At 41.3% G+C, this 24,229-nt stretch overlaps 1 protein-coding gene across 3 annotated transcripts in view; it reads left to right on the top strand.

Moving 5' to 3' along the window:
• The window catches only part of CFAP54 (cilia and flagella associated protein 54), a 526,588-nt gene that overhangs the window by 261,275 nt on the left and 241,084 nt on the right, over window positions 1-24,229 (top strand). For 2 of the 3 annotated variants that reach the window (XM_073651573.1, XM_073651574.1), the window contains exons 35-37: window positions 6,839-6,993; window positions 9,380-9,561; window positions 11,230-11,457. The exons of the other annotated variant lie outside the window; for it this stretch is intronic. In XM_073651573.1, coding sequence (XP_073507674.1) covers window positions 6,839-6,993; window positions 9,380-9,561; window positions 11,230-11,457 — 565 coding nt within the window. The remainder of the gene's footprint in view (window positions 1-6,838; window positions 6,994-9,379; window positions 9,562-11,229; window positions 11,458-24,229) is intronic. 3 annotated transcript variants of the gene reach the window in all.

Here is a 24,229-nt window from a genome sequence, read left to right on the forward strand (position 1 = left end):
TTCTTCCCCTGACATCACCCCTACCCTAATACAAAATACCAAGGATTGTTTGTCTGCTGTGTCTAGCATCATGTCATCCCTCTATCTTAAACTGAATCTCTCCAAAACTGAACTTCTTGTGTTTCCCCCCTCTACTAACCTAACTCTACCTAACATCGAAATTACCTTGGAGGGTTCAACCATAACTCCCAAGCAGCACGCCCGCTGCCTTGGGGTCATATTCGACACTAACCTTTCCTTTACTCCCTATATCCGATCACTCACTCGCTCTTGTCACCTGCATCTTAAAAACATCTCCAGAATCCGATCTTTTCTCACTTTTGAAACTGCTAAAACTCTTACTGTCGCTCTTATTCACTCTCGTCTGGACTACTGCAACTCTCTTCTGATCGGTCTCCCTCTTACCAAAATTTCCCCTCTCCAATCTGTCCTGAATGCGGCAGCCAGGGTCGTATTTCTGTCCAGCCGCTTCACCGATGCCTCCACCTTGTGCCAGTCATTACACTGGTTACCCATTCGCTACAGGGTCCAATATAAACTCATTGCTCTCACCCACAAAGTTGTCCACAGTTTTGCCCCACCTTATATCTCCTCTCTCATCTCAGTCTATCATCCTACACGTGCCCTCCGTTCCACAAATTACCTAAGACTAACATCCCCCATAATCCGAACCTCACACCTCCGTCTCCAAGACTTCTCTCGTGCTGCGCCAGTTCTCTGGAATGCTCTACCCCAGACGATCCGATTGATGCCTAGCCCCGATGTCTTCAAGCGCGCTTTAAAAACCCATCTCTTTAAACAAGCCTACCACCTCAAATACCCAGTAAACTAACTTTCCCCTGTTCCCTCCTAAATACTATTCAGAATCTGCCCCCTACTGTTCATCTGTCTCTATACCCTCCATGCACACGATAACTGCACTCGGTAATTGAGTATTGCACTCGAACATACAGGCTGATGACTAGATCATACAGCTTTATATGGTAATCCCGACTTATTATAATTGCCTGACCTGAAATAACAAGCACTTTCCACCTATTGTGTCCCCCCATTTCCTTGTAGAATGTAAGCTTGCGAGCAGGGACCTCATTCCTGATGTAACTGTTAAACTGTCTCACCTTGTATTGAATTTATTGTTTGTGCATGTCCCCGCTTAATTGTAAAGTGCTGTGGAATATGTTGGCGCTATATAAATAAAAATTATTATTATTATTATATAGATTCATTACAAACAGAGTGATCTATTTCACGTGTTTATTTCTGTTAATGTTGATGATTATGGCTTACAGCCAATGAAAACACAAAAGTCATTATCTCAGTAAATTAGAATACTTTATAACAACAGCTTGAAAAATGTTTTTAAAATCCGAAATGTTGGCCTACTGAAATGTATGTTCAGTAAATGCACTCAATACTTGGTCGGGGCTCCTTTTGCATCAATTACTGCATCAATGCGGCATGGCATGGAGGTGATCAGCCTGTGGCACCGCTGAGGTGTTATGGAAGCCCAGGTTGCTTTGATAGCAGCCTTCAGCTCGTCTGCATTGTTGGGTCTGGTGTCTCTCATCTTCCTCTTGACAATACCCTATAGATTCTCTATGGGGTTAAGGTCAGGCGAGTTTGCTGGCCAATCAAGCACAGTGATACTGTTTTTAAACCAGGTATTGGTACTTTTGGCAGTGTGGACAGGTGCCAAGTCCTACTGGAGAATGAAATTTCCATTTCCAAAAAGCTTGTCGGCAGAGGGAAGCATGAAGTGCTCTAAAATTTCCTGGTAGATGGCTGCGCTGACTTTGGTCTTGATAAAACACAGTGGACCTACACCAGCAGATGGCATGGCTCCCCAAACCATCACTGATTGTGGAAACTTCACACTAGACCTCAAGCAGCTTGGATTGTGGCCTCTCCACTCTTCCTCCAGACTCTGGGACCTTGATTTCCAAATGAAATGCAAAATTTACTTTCATCTGAAAACAACACCTTGGACCACTGAGCAACAGTCCAGGTCTTTTTCTCCTTGGCCAAGGTAAGACGCTTCGGGCGTTGTCTATTGGTCATGAATGGCTTGAGACAAGGAATGCGACACTTGTAGCCCATGTCCTGGATAAGTCTGTGTGTGGTGGCTCTTGAAGCAATGACTCCAGCAGCAGTCCACTTCTTGTGTATCTCCCCCAAATTTTTGAATGGCCTTTTCTTAACAATCCTTTCAAGGCTGCGGTTATCCTGGTTGCTTGTGCACCTTTTTCTACCACACTTTTTCTTTCCACTCAAGTTTCCATTAGTATGCTTGGAAACAGCACTCTGTGAACACCCAACTTCTTTAGCGATGACCTTTTGTGGCTTACCCTCCTTGTGGAGTGTGTCAATGACTGCCTTCTGGACATCTGTCACGTCAGCAGTCTTCCCGATGATTGTGGAGCCTACTGAAACAGACTGGGACCTTTTTAAATGCATCGGAAGCCTTTTCCAGGTGTTTTTGTTAATTATTCTAATTTACTGAGATAATGACTTTTGTGTTTTCATTGGCTATAAGCCATAATCAACATTAACAGAAATAAACACTTGAAATAGATCCCTCTGTTTGTAATGACTCTATATAATATATGAGTTTCACTTTTTGTATTGAAGAAATGAAATCCATTTTTGATGATATTCTAATTTAGTGAGAAGCACTTGTATGTATGGTCCACACCACCTGAGAAGACGACCAGAAAAGGGTGACGGCACCTGTGCAGGTGACGACGCCTTCACGAGATTTCCAGCAGAGGCAGGTAACTTAGATAAGAGTGACCTGTCAATCAGGGAGCAAAGGTCGACAGACAGAGGACGGAGAGCTGAAAGAGCAGGGCCAAACCCCAGCACTCGCGGGTCAATAGTGTAAAAATTGATTAGAGGATTATTTTGGAACGGAAAAAAGGTTGACAAAAATGAAGGTATGGACTGATTTTGATTGCAGCAACCTTACATAGGAGTGTTTGGTTTGTTTTAGTAAAACCTGCAGAAAGGTTCTCTTTAATACAATAAAAAGGGAATTTTCAGGGATTTTTCCAGCAAAGATACACTTGGGCAAAAGTGATATTTTGTTTTCTGATCACAAGCTCTCCTTTTTGTACTACTTTGTACAGAGCTATGTAAGCTGTAACTTGCATATGAAATACATTTCTTTTTAAAAGTGCACTTTTTTGCCTGACACAACCAATAAAAACTGCACTAAAAAGCAGATTTGCACATCGGTTCAACCACTATTATTAGGACATTTATTAGAAAATGGTGTTCTTGTTTTCCTCATCTCTCCGGGGAACTCTGTATGAATCTTCTCAAACCGCCGTTAAACCAATTACTTTGGTCAGATTGAAATTTTTCTAGTTGCTATTACATTTGTTACGAGAGCTCAAGTTATTGATCTACTTTTTATGAGAAATCAAAAAGAGCTAGCAAAAGTTTCACTTGACAAAAGCTTTCTCCCCAAGGTGTTTGCGATAATGTAGATGAGAATTCTGTAAAATGGGATTGTGTCGATTATTCACAAAGCTGAAGGTAAGCTGTACAGTTCAAAAAATATTTTTTATTATACAATATGATTCAAACGAGGATACTTAATGAGTGTTTGGCCAAGTTAGCATAAAATAAATAACGCTAAATCATTGCTAAAATCATCTTTACTTATTATCAAGCTAATACTGTTAAGAATCTGATAAATCACAGTAGTGTCAATTGCTTTAGTATTTCATATGAACATGGCATAAGGTCGGGAGATTACTCTTTTTAGCCATTCTCTTATGTAAAATGTCTATTTGAGGACTGTACAGCATGACAGTTCACAAGCAGCTGAATACATAAAGTTTTTGGGAAAGCAAGCTGCAATTATAGATGGCTGCAATAAAGACCTGGCATAACATCTTCAGGAAGGAAACTGAGTATTTGTCCATGGCTTCCATGCTTGAGCCGGTCATCAGGCTGAAAAATACTTAAAACATGGTCCTTAGTCCAAAGTAATTTTCCTCCCAAATCTCTATCTATTTATGTCATAATGTAAACAATTTTCTTAAATACTTGCATTAAAAATAACCAGTTCTTCCTTAACTACACTATCTAACTGCCGCAGCCTCTGTTTCCTCCCTGAAATGAAGTGTCGCTAGTATTAGGTGCTGGGCTAGTCCATCCGTACTGTGTGATGTGCACAGTGACAGCACGCTCTTTGTTGCTGGCCGAGATCAGCAGTAATGAGCCGGCAACAGAGCGCGTTGTCAGAATATACAGAGACCAGTGACGTGATTTGCAGGGTGCGGCACTGGTCTCAGCACGCCAGGTATTCTAACATCGCACACTGACAGTGTACTCTGTTGCTGGCTCGCTATTGCTGATCTTAGTGGCGAGAGAGAGCGCTGTCATTGTGCACATCGTGCATGGAGTAGCCTAGCCCCTGAAATGAAGGTCGCTGATGATGCTTCATTTCATGGAGGGGGCTGAAGCCGCAACAGTGACACACATGTAGACATGTCCGTTTTTTACCCACAGCACATGTAACACGGACCCATGCAAGTGTATTGGTCTCAGTAAATTCGTAATGCCATCGAATGGCGTCTGTGCAACAACCCTGTGCCGTTTGTGTGACACACACCAAAGTAAAATACCTTGCAGAAAGTAATAATTTTTACTTTTTTGTGTTAAGTGTTTGCAAACTTTGCAAAGACCCTTTAGAGATAGATAGACATCTAATTTGACAACACCAGGTCACATTAGAAAATAGCCTTGTATGTGACCTAATGTTAAAGCTATTAACCAAATAAATAAATAAAAATGATGTGAGGTCTTTCCCATTTTTTAGAACCAGCAAAGGTAAAGCAGACAGCTGAGAGCTGATATGATCAGGCTGGCAAGGTCCATGGTTATCGGGCCTTTCCTAGCCTAAAAATGCCAGACCGCAGCCGCCCCAGAGGTGGCACTTTACATTAGATGCGCCAATTCTAGTGCTTTGCCTCGGCTCTTCTAAATTGCCCTGGTGCTTTGGCAATCGGGGTATTGGTAGTTGGGTTTGATGTCAGCTGTGAATTGTCCAAAAACACTGCTGACATCAAGCCCTGGTGTTAGTAATGGAGAGGTGTCTGTCAGATACTCCCATTACTAACCCAGTACTAAAAATAAAAAAAAACACACACAAAAACACTTTATTTGAAAAATAACATTCTCCGACTCTTTCCCTGGTTCACAAACTTCTTAAAAAAAAAATCCCAGGCAGGTCCGACGTAGTCCAGGGAATCCAATGTACTCCTGGAAATCTGACGTAGTCCACAAATGGAAACCTGAAAAACATAAAAAGAGAGAAATAAAAACAAGCCACTGTCCCTCATTCACCACTTTATTATAAAAGAAAGTTCCCATGCAGGTCCAATGTAGTCTAGCGCTTCTCATGATGTTCCCCGAATCCGTCGTCCAAAGCCTATTGAGATGGAGACTCGTTCGGTGAAGACAGACTTTCCCATTACTGAGATAGGAGATGACAGTTGCTGCTGCTAAGATTCTATGTAAATGGAAGGAGGGAGGAGGGAACAGCTATGCCTCTAATTCCCTCCTCCTCACCCCTTCATTCCACATAGAATTTTACCAGTAGCAGCTGCCATCTCTTATCTCAGTAATGGGAAAGTCTGTCTTCACTGAATACAGGTTTTACCCCTGAATTGAGAATTTTGAGACTGAATTATCAGTTCTGGTGGAGAAAGAAGCACATTTTTATGATAAGATATTACAAAGTTAACTGTATTGACTTCAGTCCGATTTTTTTTCCTAAATTCAAAATTAAGCAACTTTATAAATAGTCTTCATTAAAAATATTTCTACCATTTTTCTGCTGGAGAGTTTCTACAAGCCTGTTATCTAGCTCTATGCTTTTTCAAAATGGAGAGCACAATTTGCCTCTGAGAATCAGATGGCACTCTACCATTCATGTCTATGGGTCCGTAAAAAAAAATTGGACCGCACTTGGATGACATCCGAGTGCATTCCAATTTTCACGGACTGACATAATAGAAAAGGTGGAGAATTTTTTTTTCTCCACCTCCAAGTAAATCAGATCTTACTCTGATCAAACTCTGCTCAGAGTGTGATTAGCATAATCGGACCGATTTTCTCAGATGGAGAGAAAATGGTTGTGTGACCCTAGCCTTTGTGATATCAGCAAGGAGGGGATTAACACTGATCTTCTCAGTGTGGAGAGGGGAGAAAGCTTGTACAGTCTCAGGGAGAGGAGAGGAAGCAGTCTATAGAAAAGGAGGAAAACACATGAAATTGAAAGAAATATAAAATACAATCTGTGCTAATATAAAGCCAATGAAGACAGTAGTGCCCTGAATACTTACAGACCTCCCATCCAGCCTATATATTTTTTACAAGGCGACACTCCCACAGGAGAACAATCTGAAACTTGGGTCAGGCTTCAAACTGCATTTTAGGGGGTCTGATGTATGTAAAAGTTATTTTTCCATGTCAGAAGTGTCCCTAGCCTTTACATTCTATTTATAGCATAGAAAATGAAGGAACCCTGTTTATTACAGTAGAACATTAACTAAAAATAAAACAAGCTATTCTGAGCTGAAGGCTTTGAGCTTGTAGTTTTCACTGGATGAAACGTTTTCTTGAAAATGAAGGATAAATGCTCATTTTCATGCTGCATTAGTAGAACACTTTTTTTCATTCCTCCGCCAAATTGTACCTGCTGTCTGGTTCCAAGTTTCTAGTTAAGTGGAAAAGTGTCTGTTCTTCAAGTTGTTGTGACTGAATTAATTGCTCGGAATTAACATTTGTTTTGGTTCCATACATGTGTTTTTCTGTGTTTGTGCAGCTATAGAATTCTGGATCCCGAATTATTCACTTTGCATCACGCTGGCACTGTCGTCATGGCAACAGAAACAAATGCTGCAGATGAGCAAATGTCTCGCCTAGGTCACCTTCATCCCTCACTTAAACTAGATCTTCCACCAGATGCCAAACTAACGGGTAAACATTTTATAAATTTATACCACAATGTCCAATATTTTACTCTGTTTTTGCATTTAATTACAAATCTAATTGCATTCTCAAAACGCCTCCATTGAATTGCAAATTGCCTGTGTAATGGCTTCAGCTCTAAGGGACTGTACAGCTAGCACTTTGAAAAAGACATGCCTTTCACCGTGTGCCAGTTCTGAAATTGTATATTGCAACCTTCCACAAATGGCGCACACTTTATAGATGGGGTTACTAAGTCATGCCTGGCAATAATAAGAACTATTAGTAATGATTGTCATTTGGCTATTGCTTTGTCCTGTGTAAATGGTAATAGTTTCTTCTGCAGATATGTATCTGATCATGCTTACTTCTGTGCTGCAAGCTTCCTCTGGCTTCCTACAGAATATGACGCGAAAAACAGTCAGTCTGTTCCTTCGTTACTGAGATATCAGCATTTGAATCAATTTTCTGAAGCGCTTTCGACCCAAAGAAGCTGTTAGGAACTGACCTGGTTGAAGTAGTGGTATTACTACCACTAGAGGGCAGCACCAGCAGTTAGCGTAGTCAGAAGAAGCCAGGAATCGGTACACAGGTAACCAGTATAATCTTGAAGGATTTAGCGGGTAGCGTATGTTACGATCTGCAACATGAACTAAGGAAAGATAGGGGAAAGCTGTCCCTACAGTAAGACTAAGCTGAATCCCTACGATGTAGCTGGCTACCTGTTCCTAGCGAACAGACCCGCCTTAGTCCTCGGCTAGTCTGAACGAAGACCTATAGCATAAAGGGAGGGGTCCCTAAAAGAGCTAAGGACTGGGACAAAAAATGGGACACCTCCTAAACAGAGAAGTAGTTGCAGAACACAAAAAGACAAACTGACTAAAGGTACTAGAGGTCCCAGAAGGACCAAGTGAACTGACCGAGAAAGGCACTGAAGCACCTGGCTAGAGAAACAGTCAAACACTGAAGTCCAGCAAAGCCAGAAGGGCGGAGCTGGAATATAAAGGCAGATGGTCACGTGACTGCAAAACACTAGATGGAGAAAACAAACAGGAGGGTTCTAAAAGCGTAGTCAGAATAAGCCAGGAATCGGTACACAGGAAAGCAATAGAATGTTTGTATGAAGCAGCAGGAGACGGGAGCGCTTGACTAAAGGCTGGGAGCTCAATAATCTCATGAGGAGGTGCCAGGCCAGGTTTAAATAGGGTGTGCAATCAGGAACTCACAGGATTAAGCCAACCAGGAGCAACACAGGGTGGAGCTGCTCAGGAACAACATAGGTACTAGAATGTAGTTAGCTAGGAACTGTCCAGCCAGCAGAATAGCTCAGAGGGAAGAGCTGCTGCATGGTGTGCAGGAGCTGCTGGGTTCGAGTACTGACAAAGCACTTCTCAAGTCTCTGCTCTCCCCATCCTGCCTTCTCCTGCTTGCCTGACAATTCCTTTGCTTTAAGTCACATAGCAAAGGAGCTGTCAGTCAAGCAAGAACAGACCACTCTGGGCAGGGAATAGAGTAGAGTCCCGAAAAGTGCTTCCAAGGGCCAAAAGCACTTCAGCTTCATTTGCATATCGATAAAACACTGATTTCTCAGTAACAGAGGAATGGACTGGCAATGTAAAGGTATTGCTAGACTTATCCAGGACTATTTTTTTTTTTACTATGGGCCTAAAAACTAACAGGCAGGTAGTTGCTAACTACCTGTCTATCTACTCGGCACCGGCACAGAGCAGTCATTGATCACTCCTGATGGTAATTCAGCTACCAATGGTAGCTGACGAAGTCATGCTGATTGACAGCCACCTCCTTGAAGTTAGGCAGCGGGGATCTGGCTGTCAATGAGCATGACATTGGCAGTAACTCCCTGTTAACAGAGCAGAGCAGAAGGGAAAGAGCTGCTCTGTTGACTTGACATCAGCGGAAGCCGCAGACTCGCCAGCAGAAGTGGTTTGTGACTGCTCTGTGCTGGCAAAGATTGGCGCCAGGCACAACAGGCACATAGGTAGCAACTACCTGCCTGTTAGTTATTAGGCCCATAGTAAAAAAAAAAATTAATAGTCCCGGACAACCCCTTTAATGTGCAAGATTGTAAATAGTCATTAGTTGTAGTGTGTACCTGACAGATAAAATGATTACAAATATGTGCTGTATATAAGTACTGATAAAGTATTCTAAGACATAAAATGGAATATCCATCCATTCACTGGGAAGAAAAAGTGATCCACTAGTCTCACTGTCTCAACCAAGTGATGAAAAATCCTGCTAATCATGTTGTAGAAGTAAAATGTTAATTGTGTTTTAGGTAATCACCTCCTGTATCCATGCCTTGTTATCTCTTATTATATGTTTGTTGTAAACATGTTTTAATGATCACGCTTCTTACATATTTTCTGATTAGATTCACTAGATATTTCTGAACAAAGTACAAAACGGAGTGATGTAGATACCCCTCGTACACAAATGACCAATGACACAGAGACATCATCACCTCCCTTAAAAGAACAAGCAAAGCTAAACATGTCCTCAGCCATTCTTTTAAATCACCTTGGGAAGATTTTTATGCATCTTAAAAGAGCAATGGTAAGACATTCTCCCAGCAAAGACCCTTTTTATGTTTCTGTATTACAGCCATTTTTATCTCATGAAATGTATTTTAAATATATATTTTTTTATTTTTGCAGCACTGACACACTTATCTTCCACTATTAATAATTCTTATTTCACTCACATTTGCTTGATGTATTTAAAATGAGCTGTACTCGATGCATAGATTCTCAATTTATCTATATATTACTACACCTTTTAGACTTTTTGGAATCACTTGATTTGCTGAACAGTTTCCCCAAAACGCTTGTGCCACTGCTTGGCAGTAGACGCCTTGTCTGGTGGGCAGCAATGATGGATCTTCCTGTGTTTTGTGGATATTTACCTCTGTTATTCTCCGTACAGTTTAAAGCAACCCGCTACCTGGTGCTGAAAAGTGATGATACATTTGTCATGTATAGTCACTCAAGCTGGGGCCTTCAGTTTGCCTCCCGATGACTCCTTCTTTGAGACCGACATCATGGTCCTCCTGCATCCAAGAAGGCTGCTGCAGTAGCAGGTGGAGCACAGTGAAAATTTGGAAATACTACTGTGCTCCTCATGCCAATGCAGTAGCCATCATGGATGCAGGAGATCTTAAATGCCAGGATTCAGCGGAAGAAGCATCGAGAGGCAATAGAAGATCACTAGGTAGGGTGACTAATGTGGCAAAATGTATAGTCACTTTTCAGTGATAGGGTAGAAGGTCACTTTAAAGGCTAATCATCTATAAAATAAATATATTGTCATTGAATTGATTTATATATTATGGTATGGTATGTCCACAGAGTTTTTTAGGAGGTTTTGGAGCAGAAACTGTCCAAATCCTCCTCAAAAACTAAAAAATCCTAAAAATTTTAGAGGTTTTGCTCAGGTTCTACTCCATAAACTCTATAAGAAAACTCTGAGTGCATGTAGCCACTGAGCGGAAACTCTCCAAATCCTCCTCCAAATGTCAAAACTACTCAAGATACTTTTGAGTTTCTGCTCTGAAAGCTTTGTCCAAAAGACTTCTTGTTCGCATAGCTTACAAGAGATTTTGAAGCAGTTTTAGGAGGAGGATTTTGGAAAAGATTGACTTAAAATTAAAACTGCTCTACCCAAAGGGGGTTTCCCACTAAATACTTTTTTGGATAAATGTAAGATTCCTAGGCACTAATTACTGAGGCTAATTTTGAGAACAAGGGTCCCAACATCCCCTGTATGAATGGAACAATAGTGTGCATGCTTGACCACTACTATATTCCCTTCTGTAGGATTGACTAAATGGCTTGTGCTTTTGTTTTATTCATATAGGGGTACTATCTTTTATTTATTTATCTCCTATCTTGTAAATCAGTGATTAATATATTTTTGTGGGAAAACCCCTTTAATGTGTGGATATAATTTTTCTGACAAGATTCAGAGTCACAAATAAACCATACAATTTTAGGTCTCGCATTTAGTGTTCTACTCATCATAAGTATATGAAATTAGTTTCAGTATTTCAATGATAACCCTCTATTTCATGAATTAAGACCAAACATATCTCTATTCTACTTGTACATCATTTATTTCCCTTCGTTAGTCAGTAATACTCAGTTATCCTGAGCTTGTTGTATACAGTAGTATGTGACGTATCGCAGTACTTGCTCCAGATCCATTCTGTGTATTTCCCCTGTGCAGGTTCTGGCCCATCGAGGAGGACACTGGACATTACTACAGAACGTGGGTCGAGTACTATGGAACCTGGTACTTGAAATACAGTTAATGACTAAAGAATGTGATGCAAGTAAAGGATTCTTTCCCATAACAAGAGAACTCCTGAACAGTGAAATGTGGACACCTTTCTATTTTGCAGCAGACACCTTACTTGATATGATAGTAACTTTACAAAACACTGGATCAGTTCAGGTAATTTTTCGGTCAGTGTTCTATATCTGAGACATTTGCCATCATTCCTTTGCCTTAATTTACATCTGGGGTATTGTTAACTAAATTGTTCCCTTTGCTTAAGCCTTATATCCTGACTTAGCTAAGGTAGACTCAGTCCAAACTCAGATATTTATAGCTTATCCACAGTGTACGCTCTGGTGCCTCTGTTCACCACATATTTCCCCAAAAATAAGACCTTCCCTGAAAATTTGTGGAGTATGCTTGAAATATAGGCCATAGTTACAGTCAGGGTCAGTATTAGGGGGAGAGGCGAAAACTGGGGCCCCCAATATTTCTGATGGGCCCCCAACATTTTTATTCTGAGGTGAAGACTGCTTAAGCACCTTTGGTGACATCATGGTCATGTGACCATGATGTCACCAAAAGTCTTTTAACTGCAGGAGTCTAGAGGAACTGAAGAGGCAACATGCTGGTACGTACTGTATGTGCAATGTGTTTATATACATGTGTATGTGCAATATGTGTGTGTATGTTCAATGTGTGTGTATAAACATGTGTATGTGCTGTATGTGTGTAAGCATGTGTATGTGCAGTGTGTGTCTGTGTATAAACATGTGTGTGTGCAGTGTGTGTTCATATACATTTGTATGTGCAGGGTGTGTGTATACATGTGTATGTGCAGGGTGTGCATCTGTGTATATATATACCATATATATATTTGTAAAATCTGTCGCTTCTGTATTCAGTTAAGGAAATAGTCTCTTCAGAAAGGAAGAGGACTAGAAGTCTAGTGCCACCTACAGGAAGTAGCAATCCTAAAAGTCAATAGTGACCCTTTAACCCCTTTACCCCCGAGGGTAGTTTGCACGTTAATGACCGGGCCAATTTTTACAATTCTGACCACTGTCACTTTATGAGTTAATTACTCTGGAACGCTTCAGCGGATCCCCCTAATTCTGAGATTGTTTTTTCGTGGCATATTGTACTTCATGATACAGGTAAAATTTCTTTTATAACTCTTGCTTTTATTTGTGAAAATAACGGAAATTTACCGAAAATTTTTAAAATTTTGCAATTTTGTAAATTTTCATTTTTATGCCCTTAAATCAGAGAGCTATGTCACACAAAATAGTTAATAAATAACATTTCCCACATGTCTACTTTACATCAGCACAATTTTGGAACCAAAATTTTTTTTTGATAGGGAGCTATAAGGGTTAAAAGTTGACCAGCAATTTCTAAATTTTCCAACAAAATTTACAAAACCATTTTTCTAGGGACCACATCACATTTGAATTGACTTTAAGGGGCCTTTATGACAGAAAATACCCAAAAGTGACAACATTCTAAAAACTGCACCCCTCAAGGTGCTCAAAACCGCATTCTGAAAGTTTATTAACCCTTCAGGTGCTTCACAGGAGTTTTTGGAATGTGGAAGAAAAAAATGAACATTTAACTTTTTTCATAAAAATGTTAATTTTTTTATTTTTGCAAGGGTAACAGGAAAAAATGGACCCAAAAATTTGTTGTGCAATTTCTCCTGAGCATGCCAATGCCCCATATGTGGGGGCAAACCACTGTTTGGGCACACGGCAGGGCTCGGAAGGGAAGGAGCGCCATTTAACTTTTTGAATGTAAAATTTGCTTGAATAATTAGCGGATGCTATGTTGCGTTTAGAGAGCCCCTGATGTGCGAAAACAGTGGAAACCCCCCACAAGTGACACCATTTTGGAAACTAGACCCCTCAGGGAACTTATCTAGATGTATGGTGAGCACCTCGAACCTACAGGTGCTTCACAGAAGTTTAGAACATTGAGCCGTAAAAATAAAATTTTCACATTTTTGCAACAAAAATGTTTTTCAGCCTCCAATTTTGCATTTTCATAAGGGTAACAGAAGAAATTGCACCATGCAGTTTGTTGTGCGATTCCTCCTGAGCATGACGATACCACATATGTGGGGGAAAACCACTGTTTTGGGAGCCCCTGATGTGCCTAAACAGTGGAAACCCCCCACAAGTGACACCATTTTGGAAACTAGCCTCCTCAAGGATTTTATCAAGGGGTATAGTGAACATTTTGAATCCAGAGGTAGGACACAGAATTTGATAACATTAGATCATCATATTGAATAAGTTGTCATTAGTCTTGAGCGCAAGTGCTTGCTACTTGAGTTTGCATCGGGTACTCAGGTATGCACCATGTATCGCGGGTGCTCAAGTGACATGCTTGAGTCCTCGCCCGCATGTTTCACGGTTATTAGACACCCAAAAAAAAACAATATGCAGGGATCACTCGTGCATGGCAGGCAATCCCTGTGAGTTTTTTTCTCACTGTATTTGGGGCAGAGACTCGAGCATGTCACTCCAGCACCCGCGATACTCGGTACATAGCCGAGCACCCGATGCAAACTCAAGTAGCGAACACTTGCGCTCACTAGTCGCTATATCGTCGTCATTTTTTTCCTTTTGAAAAAATCCCAACCCTAACCCTAGCACAACCCTAACCTTAGAGTTTATTTTTTACGCCGTTCCTCGTGTGGTATAAGTGATTAGACCGCTTTATTCTTTGGGTCGGTGCGATTATAGCGATACCAGAATCATATCGGGTTTTTATGATTGACAGCTGTCACACACTAAAAGATGCTTTTTTATTGCAAAGACTAGTTTTTGGATCGCCATATTTTGAGAGCTATAATTTTTCCGTATTTCGGGCGACAGAGTCATGTGATGGCTTGTTTTTTGCGGGACAAGTTGACGTTTTTATTGGTACCATTTTTGGACACGTGACATTTTTTGATCGCTTTCTATTCTAATTTTTGGCAGAGAGAATAAACAAAAACGAAGAATTCCGAAATTGTTTTTTTTTTTTTTTATACCGTTCCTGCGTATTTTTCGGCTGATGGAGTTGTATGGCGGCTTGTTTTTTGCGGGACAAGATGATGTTTTCAGCAGTACTATTTTTATTTGCATTCGTCTTTTCGATCGCTTTTTATTGCATTTTTTTTTTGGCGGTATGATGATAAAGCATCGTTTTTTGCTTTGTTTTTTTTTTTTGTTTTTTTACCGTGTGCACTAAAGCAGAGGTCCCCAACCTTTTTTGCACCAGGGACCGGCTTTAAGCAAGACCAGTTTTCCATGGCCCGGTGGGGGTGGGGGCGGGGCTTTGGTCATATGGGGGTGGGGTTATGGAGGGGTGGAGCTGTATGGGGAGGATGCTGGCGGGACCTCGGTGTACAGCGCTGCTAAGTAGCAGCATTGTACATTGAGCGTCAGTGTATACAGCGCTGCTGCTTAGCAGCGCTACACACTGAACACCGGTACCGGGAGCCGCGTCACTGAAGCCAGTCTGCTGCCCCAGCACGCCCCACATAACATGTTCTGCCGGGGGCGTGTCAGTGAGGAGAGCCTGCCGCCCCACCCCGTCAGGAACACACCATGCTGTGCAGGAGGGCCGCGTCACTAAGACCCGCCCCGTGACGTACAACAGGTACCATGCTGTGCTGTGGAGGGCTGCGTCACTAAGACCCGCCCGACGCCCCACCCCGTCCTGCATAATGTTCTCTGCCAGGAGCTGCGAGCTGTCACGGCTATGGCAGAAAACATTATAAATCCACACAGAGCGAGCTCTGACCAGGCGCAGGGCCGCGGAGCTAGCTGTCAGCGGCGCCGCGGACCGGCTGAAAAACCCCAACGGCCCGGTCCTGGTCCGCGGACCGGCGGTTGGGGACCTCTGCACTAAAGGGTTTAACTAGTGGGACATTTTTATAGGACAGGTCGTTCCGGACACGGCGATACCATATATGGGTACTTTTATTGTTTTTATTTTCCACAATAATATTTATTTCTCGGCACAATATATTTTTATTTTTTTGGATTATTTTTTTACATTTTTTTTTTCATATTTTTACAATTTTTTTTTTTTAGTTTTTCTTCACATTCTGATTCTTTTTTTCTTTTACACCTTGTCCCACTATGTGACTTTCAATTTTTATTTTCAGATCGCCTGTATAACATAGAGAGCAGCAGCAGCTCCCTGTGCTATACAGGCTGTCACTGCTGCAGAGGGAGAAGATACTTTGGTCATGCACTGCGCATGACCAAAGTATCTTCCTGCTGTCTGGTGACCCGGATGTTGTCATGACAACATTGGGGCGTCATGGCAACATCTGGGAGCCGCGGCAGACAGCGTTGGACGCCGGCAGGAGAGGTGAGTATCTGCGATCACCTCCCCTTATCCCCCAATGCTGCGATCGACTTGGATCGCAGCATTGAGGGGGTTAATGTGCAGGGAGCGGTGCAGGACCACTCCTTGCACATAGCTCCGGGTGTCAGCTGTGACAATCAGCTGACACCCGGTGGCGATCGCCCTGCACCGCTTGTGTGCGGGCGCGATTGCCATATTACCTAATAGTACGTCATTAGTCCAATCGGCCCAGGTCACCATGACGTACTATTAGGTCACACGTCAGAAAAGGGTTAATGAGCCTTATCACATGACTTAGGATAAAAGCTAATACCAGAAACTCAGTTTGCAGATACTGTGTTTCGGGGTACTGACCCTTGTCAGTGCAAAGTGTGAGTTCTGGTTTGGCTGGATGAGAGGCGTCAGACCGGTATCTAGGGGTAATATTGCTCCTTGCGGAGATATATCCAGTTAAGGCTAATTTTCTCATTACTAAGATTGAAGATGGCAGTTGGTGCTCATAAGATGCTATGGAGAGAGTAGGAGGGAGGATAGAGGCAGTCAGACACATTCTGCAAGTTCTCCTTAAAGGATAGTTACAGTTCTCCATAGAACTTTAAAAGCACCAACTGCCATCTTCTATTTCAGTAATAGTAAAATCTGTATTCACTGAATATAGATTTTACCCCATAATTGAGAATGAAAAATCAATCCAAGAGGAGAATGAAGCAGATTTCTGTGATAAGATATATTATGAAGTTTCTTATTTTCACATATACTATTGATTTATGAAATGAAAATGAACACTACAGTTAATCTTTAAGGGCCTGCTTCGTCATCATTGCATATCTGCCAGTTTTTTGGTGTAACTACCTTTCAGTTGGTGACTTTGTGATTTGCAACAAATTCATTAAACAATTTACCCCCTTTTTCAATATTTTTTTGCTGTTTAGTTAGATTTCTGATTTTTATATCAATGTGGCTTCAGATGTTTTAGACCCATTCATTAAGTCGCAAAATTTGGTGAAAGAGTATTCCATTCCCCCCATGGAGTGATTTTATGTATGCCAGTTTTTTTGGTGCAATATTTGCAACATTTAGCAAAATATACGACTTTAAAACAATGGTGTATCTACTTAAAAGTTGCAAAAAACAGTTGTGAGCGGAAATAAAAGACAATCTTGGGATTGGTGCAGAAGTCTTAAACTACGTGCGCCATTTTAATGAAATTGGCACGAAAACCACAAGTCAGAAAAAAAAGTGACTTAAAGAAAAAATGCAAATGATGGAATGGGACTTCATAATGTTTTATGAGTACAATCACATTTGTAAGAAATTCTTTAAAAAATACTCATGTATATACTCCTCTCGATACCTTATACTGTATACATTATATTGCTGGAAGACCCTGGCTTCCCTTTGACATCATAACCTTGGAGTTATAGGAGACCTACCAAAAAGAAATTTGTAAAAAGCCTTCTAGCATATATCGGAAATGTGAAAACTTTTTTTTTCTTTAAATATCTTCTACACTGAAATGTGAACTTGACAACACTTGACAGAAATTCAGCGGGAGTAATGTTGTTACCACATTCTTTCAGAAGTTCTGCCTCGGGCTTTGGGGCTGTAACTTCAAGGAATCATATCTCAGAATGGAAGTTATATTTTAAAACACTTTTCTTATGTTCAATGTACATTTGAGGGTCTGTTATAAACTCTGCTAGGTGTCTTTTCAGGTTGCTGTAATTGTGTTGGCCAAAATGTATCTGCAGTTATAAAACCTATTGCCCATATCACATGTAGACTTCATCTTGGGTAGAAAACAAAAGGCACTCAGGATGAGGTTCTACATAGTTGGTCCTATAGTTGATTGCTTGGCGTTTAAATGTCTATTTTTATTATGTGTTTTATCTGAATTAAAAAAACGTAAGTCGGCGATATTCACACTGATCTTGATGAGGGGGCAAGTTGGAGTCGGTGGTGCACACCTCTTACTGAATCAGAAGCGTCTGACGAGTGGCGGGCATCTCTATGCCACCTAATCTTACTCAACAGGGATTACTCATACAGGGAAAAGAGACTTCCTGTTTCTACATAGAGCTTAGAAGTCACTTTTTAATCATGTGATGTCATAGACCTAATGGAAAAGAGAAGAATTAGTTGGGTAGAAAGGCAAAATGAGCAATTGTATGTACACTGTGCTATATAATATGATGACTGAAATATATGAAGAAGATAAAACTTTGATGGGAGTGCTACTTTAAGAGTTTTTCATCCTGATAAAAGTATTACACATGAACAGTTAGCAGAAACTTTCTGATTATCTTGCTAGTTTATTTCTAAAATTATGCTGATAACATTTCTCATGCAATTCAAGCTCATGACACATCAGCAAAAGAACATCTTGCAAGACATTTCAAGAAATGTCAATTACTGCAGACACAAAAATCTAAATAGTTCACAAGTCATAGCCATCAAAGAATAAAATTAATTGAAAATTGGGTCTTCATTAATATCAAGAAATGTAACACTGTTTTTTTTGGAATTTGTGTTTAGAGCTAATGAAGATGAACCTTTTGCTGGCTTTGTAGTGCGTACAGAATTATACTTGCTATTTTCCCTATATAACATCTGCTAAGTTCAGAAAGACCATTAATATGTATGAATGTCTAGACTTATACTTGAAAATCAGCAGTCTGGGACTACTTTTTACCAGAGTGTTTTTCAGAAACGTATTTACAAATGACTTATAGAAACCATTTAATTCAAGAGAACATAATATTATTTAATTCCTCAGAAATGCCCTACTTTTCAGATAGATATTTAAAGAGAATGTGTCACCAAGTTTTTGCTATGTAATCTGAAAACAGCATGATCTAGGGGCAAAGACTCTGATTCCAGTGATGTGTCACACACTGGACTGCTTGCTGCAGTTCTGATAAAATCACTGTTTTCTCTGCTGCAGATCTAGCAGTTCTCTGAATGCTGAGCTCTGTATAACCCCGCCTACACCACTGATTGGCAGCTTTTTGTGTGCACTGTGCATAGGCAGAAAGCTACCAATCAGTGGTGGGAGCACAGTTATAAAGAGCTGGAGAACTACAAGGCACTAGACAGCTAGTTATTGAAATTGAAAAATTGCTGGAGGGTTATTTTTTTTATTAATTTTGGATTTTGCATTGCTACATTTGGGGTCTGTGCACATGTGCAGATTTATTTTTTAGAAATCAAAAAAATCCATACTGCATATTGTAATGCTGGTGGATGTGGATCCACTGCGCCACTGGCTGGGCTTACCCAGGAGGGGCGTGACTAAGTGTCTACCGGGTCTTCACTAGGACCTCTGATGGTGAGGATAGACTGGGCCACCAGTAAACACCAGGTACAACGGCAGGGCAGTCCCTGGAACTACAACAGCTGACTAGAGGGATAGAGGCGCAGGTACGAGGTACAGGACGGCAAGCCAGAGGCGTAGTCAGAGGGTCCAAGGTCATGACAGGCAGCACTGGTTCCCAGTACAAAACTGGAGTCAGGGATGGAGAAGTCAAACAGAGCGAGTAACCAGGCCAGGTAAATAACGGGAGACTGAATACAAAGTTATGCAAAAACAAGGTGCTAGCAGGCTAGAAACCAACATATGGTCAGAGAGTGGTGGGAGGAGTTGCCTAATATTGACCCTGCTGGCATGGGATACGCCAAGGAACCTAATCTCTGCAGGAATTTAACCCTGCTGTGTCCTTCAGAGGCCGGCCACGCCCCATAAAGCCAAATGAAAACTACTTTCAGATGTAGCAGTACTGAGGAGTGCTGCAAAAGGCAAACTTAGCGGGATGGCCTGACACTAGGAGAAGCCGCATGGTGACCTCGGTGAGTAGAGCGGCGCTGCGGAGGCATGCGAGTTACCATCATGACACATATCCAAAAAATTTTTATTCACTTTCAACACAAGTCTATGAGAGCCTCGTTCTGGTCTCATTCTGACTGTCATAGACATGTGTTGAGAGCGTGTGAGGTTGCTTCTGACTTCTGGACAGTCAGAAGCTACTCACACAAGATGGTGCAGGGGGACCGGAGTGGCACCGAAAAACTGTGAAGACACCGAAGGGTGAGTATATGACCAGTGGCAGGGGGCTTGCATTTAAAGCGCCACAGTGGTGCTGAAAAAAAAAAACCTGCTGAAGTGTTTTTTTATAAAACTTATTTGGGTGAGAGAATTGAAAAATTCACCGTGACTCATAAGCATAAATGATGCTCATTTTATTCTATTCTATCATGGCAATACCAAATACATTTTATGGAAGAAAAATATTTTTCTGTTTTCAAACACTATGGTCCCAATTCAGCAAAGCTTTTAAGCATTAAAAATGTCATAAAAGGTTTGAAAAGTTGCAAAATTTTGGTGCAACTTGGAGTTGTGCCAACAATTTGTGACTTTTGACGTTTTCTCGTCAGTTTCACTCTTGCTCCTCTGAAATGGGTGGAGTTAGGGCAAGACAGGGGCGTCTAATTCATGACTGGAGTAAGATTTCTGGCATAGTGCACGGAGGCGTGCACTACTCATCAGGCGCCCCTGATTCATGAAGGGGCGTGCACCTCTTCCTGAATCGGGAGCGTCTGACTCCACCACGTCCCCTCATCAAGACCTGTCTGGATGAATCCGGCCCTTTAACTTTTTTTTCTGTCAATGTCATATCCTGGTATTATGTCCACCACTTTCTATGGTGGGAAAGCCCTTAATTTTATTAAGAACAATTTTGCTAAAATATGTTTAAAAGTTGGAAATGTAGACTGTGCAATATTTACTTGGCAAAGGTGTGAACAATACAACATTTTTGTGTGAAGTATTAATATCAGAGTAAGGACCATGTCAGATACTAATGTACATAAGTAATCCTGCTGCTGCACCTCTATACCCACTTCATATCTAGTTGGAAGTTGATCCCAAGATGTCTTAGAGATATTATGGCAGAGTAGACATTTATCACCTATCCACGTGATAGGAAATACATGTCTGATTACTAGGGGCCCCACTATAGAATAGAGTTCTCCCAGTCCTTACCACTGCACAACTACATTATGGAGAACTTTGAATCAAGCGCCAGTTGAGCATGTATGGTTCTGTAGCACTTAAAGAGGTTATTCAGGACTTAGTTTTTAGGGCCATAGTAAAAAAAAAATCAAAAATAAGCAGCTAGTTGCTAACAGAGGCAGCTACCTGCCTGTTGTACCTGGCGCAGCCAGAGAGTGGTCACCGACTGCTCCTGCCGGCCATTCAGCTGCTCCATGTCAACAGAGGAGCTCTTCTTCTTCCAGGCTGCTCTGGGACGTGACTGTCGACGTCATGCTGATTGACAGCCAGCTTCCCCCAGTTAGGCAGCGGGGAGCCGGCTGTCAATTAGCATGATGTCGACAGTAATTTCTCTTCAACAGAGCAGAAGAGAAGGCGCTGCTTTGTTACATGACATCAGCAGAAACCGCTGAATTACTAGCAGGGGTGGTCTTTGATCACTCTGAGCCAACAGAAATCGGCACTGGGCACAACAGGCATGAAGTTAGCAACTACCTGTCTGTTAGCACTTAGACACATTGTAAATAAAAAAAATGTCCCAATAACCCCTTTACAATGTAAAGGACAGACTGAGACTGCCAAATACAGTTCTATGCTTTTTTTCATTTTATTCCTCTGAGACCCATAGACAATGAAGGAAGTGACAGGCTGCTCCACTCAAACTCCTCCTCACTGTGGTCATGATTGGTAAGTCCTAGCAATCAGAGAATTATGTCCTATACTGTAGATACTGAACAAAAATGTTCACGAGACATAAATGCAGTAGATTTGCCTTCTGGATCATACGGATGTATTAAAGTACTACTGTAGCAGATGAGACTTTATGAAATCCTAGAATACTCGCATTATAAGTTAAACGTTGCTGCGGATTTCACATCTGTACCATATCAGTTTATGCTGCTTGATATTCACTGCAGACTTCACCTTCATCATTTGCTTGGTAGCAAATGAAGCGATATCCAAACAATTAAGTGAGGATATTCCTGCTGCAAATATTTTGACTGAATATCCACTGTGGAAACTGCACAGCAAACATGTTACAAATACACATACCCATAGCATCCAGTTTTTAAAGGGGTTTTCCTGTCTAAGAAAACAAGCCTGCAGACACCCTCTGTGATTACAGACTGCTGAATCGTGACACTGTGCAATGCGCATACTGTCACGATTCCTTTGTATTCTCCATACAAGTGGACAGTTTTGTAACTTCTTGTATGCGATTTGCATTCTTGCGGTCATTTGACTGTACACTTGCAAGGGGAATCATGACAGTGTGCTCAGTGCTCTGTTCACACTGTCAAGATTCTGCAGTCACATAGGGTGACTGCAGACTTTTATTCTTAGACAGAATAAACCGTTTAAATGAGGAGACTGTTTAAAGTAATTTTCAACTTTCTTGTACTCATAGGCTTGCACTGGTTAAAAATAATAAAATCTGTGTTACTAGACCTCCATAGGTTAAGTGATGAATCTATGCCCCTGCTTTGGTCGTTGGTGACAGGCTGCAGCGGTCACCTGAGATTTTGTTCTTACAGCATATCAACAAAGCCCGAAGCAGTGGCTGAAACGCATTGCTTGACCTGGGGAGGGTGAGTATTGCTGATTTTATTATTTTTAGCTAGAGAAAGTCTATAGACAGAAGAAAGTTGAAAATAGAAAATTCCATGAAGGGAATTGTCATATTTCAGACACTCACTAAAAGAACACTCATGGGGACAGTGTCCTGAAGGGAATTTATTAAAATCTCAGTGGCTTTGCACCCCTATATCGGGCCTTCATCAGACATCTTGTTTGTTGAGTAGTACAGAAGCCAATATGTGGCAGTATACTGTTTCCCTTAAAGTTCTTGCCCAGTGCTATTAAAAACCATACTGAGTGCTCAAATTATTATAAAAGAAAGGAAAAACTAATACCACTAAAATCCCCTTCGGCTATAGCTTCAACAATCTCAACCAGGACCGGTAGGAAATACATCCAATCAGTCACCTGACCTTGAAGGTAAGTCCCCTTCACATGTCTGTATAATACCGGTTCAGGAAAAAAACATTACCGGTGTCATTAGACTTTTGGATCAGTGTGCCATCCGTGTTTTTACTGGTATGGCTTAAGAGAAATCAACTCCAAAGCTTCTCCTATACTTTGCAATGTTAAACACATGTACACGGGTGACACACGGTTGCTTTCCGTGTGCTGTACTTGTTTTTCACGGACCCATAGACCCTTGGCCCTTGTCATCCGTGCTACTGGTAAAAAAATGAACATGTTTCCGCGTGGTTTGCAAGGACTCACGGTCCTTGCAAACACTCAGACATGCGTGTAGCACCATAGATTATAATGAGTACGGGTTGTATCTGTGAAAAAAAACGGAAGCTGCACGTACCTGACACATGGGGTCTAACAGGTAGCTAGTGAAAATGTAGGAAAAGGGCCAGCTCACCATGAATGTGTAGAGTCCAGCGTGCACAGAACTACGTTCTGATCCACGTGTATGGATACGAGCAAAAGTAGATGTCCCAGCTTCTAGTTAAAATGTCCAAACTTTATTGAATTGTTAAAGTTTCATTCCAACAACATATGAGCAGTCAAACAAGTGGAGAAAGGCAAAGTTCTGACTACCAGCAACTTGACTAAGGAGGCCATTAACCAGTTGCAGAGTTGGCGTTCATTCAGACATTTTCCATGTATGAGAAAATAGGACCTATTATTCGGATCAGAGTTTGATGAGCGTTTGATCAGAGTGTGGTAAAAGTGTCATCCTGATTTTCTCGAATGTGGAGAAATTGAAAAAAAAAAATTGCACCTTCTCCTTTTTAACAGTCCTTTAAAATGGGACTGCATTCAGATGTTATCCCAGTGGGGTCTGATTTTTTTACGGACCAATTGACTAGCATTGTTGACCCTGGGATCAAAATCGGACTTGTCTCAGTGACATGTGAATGGTCCCATTCACTATGTTGCTTACCCCATGTGCAGGGCATTGCAGTAGCTTAGGTATCTATGGTTACGACCATTAACAACTAACTGTCACTATATGGCCATGGATATCTAAACTACTGCAATGCCCTGCACATGTGGTAAGCGACATAGTGAATCAGAAGAGCTATACTACATTTCTAATTGGAGGTATTTGCTATATCATTACACCTACTACATATTGGGATAGGATCTTGGACATGGGTATACCCCTTTAAGGTTCTTTTTATTGTAAATAGCCCATCTAGCATTAGCAATAGTTTATCAATGAGTCTTAGGGCTCGAGCACATGATCGATTACAGTGGACGAGTGCTATCCGTGCTTTTCATGAATAGCACTCGTACCCATGTTATTCTATGGGGCTGCGCACATATCCGATTTTGATTCAAGTGTTGGATCAAAATCAGGAATGCAAGTCTATGGGTCCAAGGAAAACATCGGACCACACTAGGATGAAATCCGAGCGAAGTCCAATTTTCACGGACTGACCTATTGGGGAAGTTGGAGAAACTTTTTTTTTTCTCACCACCTCCAAGAAAAACTGATTCCACTCTGATCAAACT

Source organism: Phyllobates terribilis, unplaced genomic scaffold (genome assembly GCF_046119375.1).
Source record: "Phyllobates terribilis strain yellow unplaced genomic scaffold, ASM4611937v1 Scaffold_11__3_contigs__length_659146591, whole genome shotgun sequence".
Classification (NCBI taxonomy): Eukaryota; Metazoa; Chordata; class Amphibia; order Anura; family Dendrobatidae; genus Phyllobates; species Phyllobates terribilis.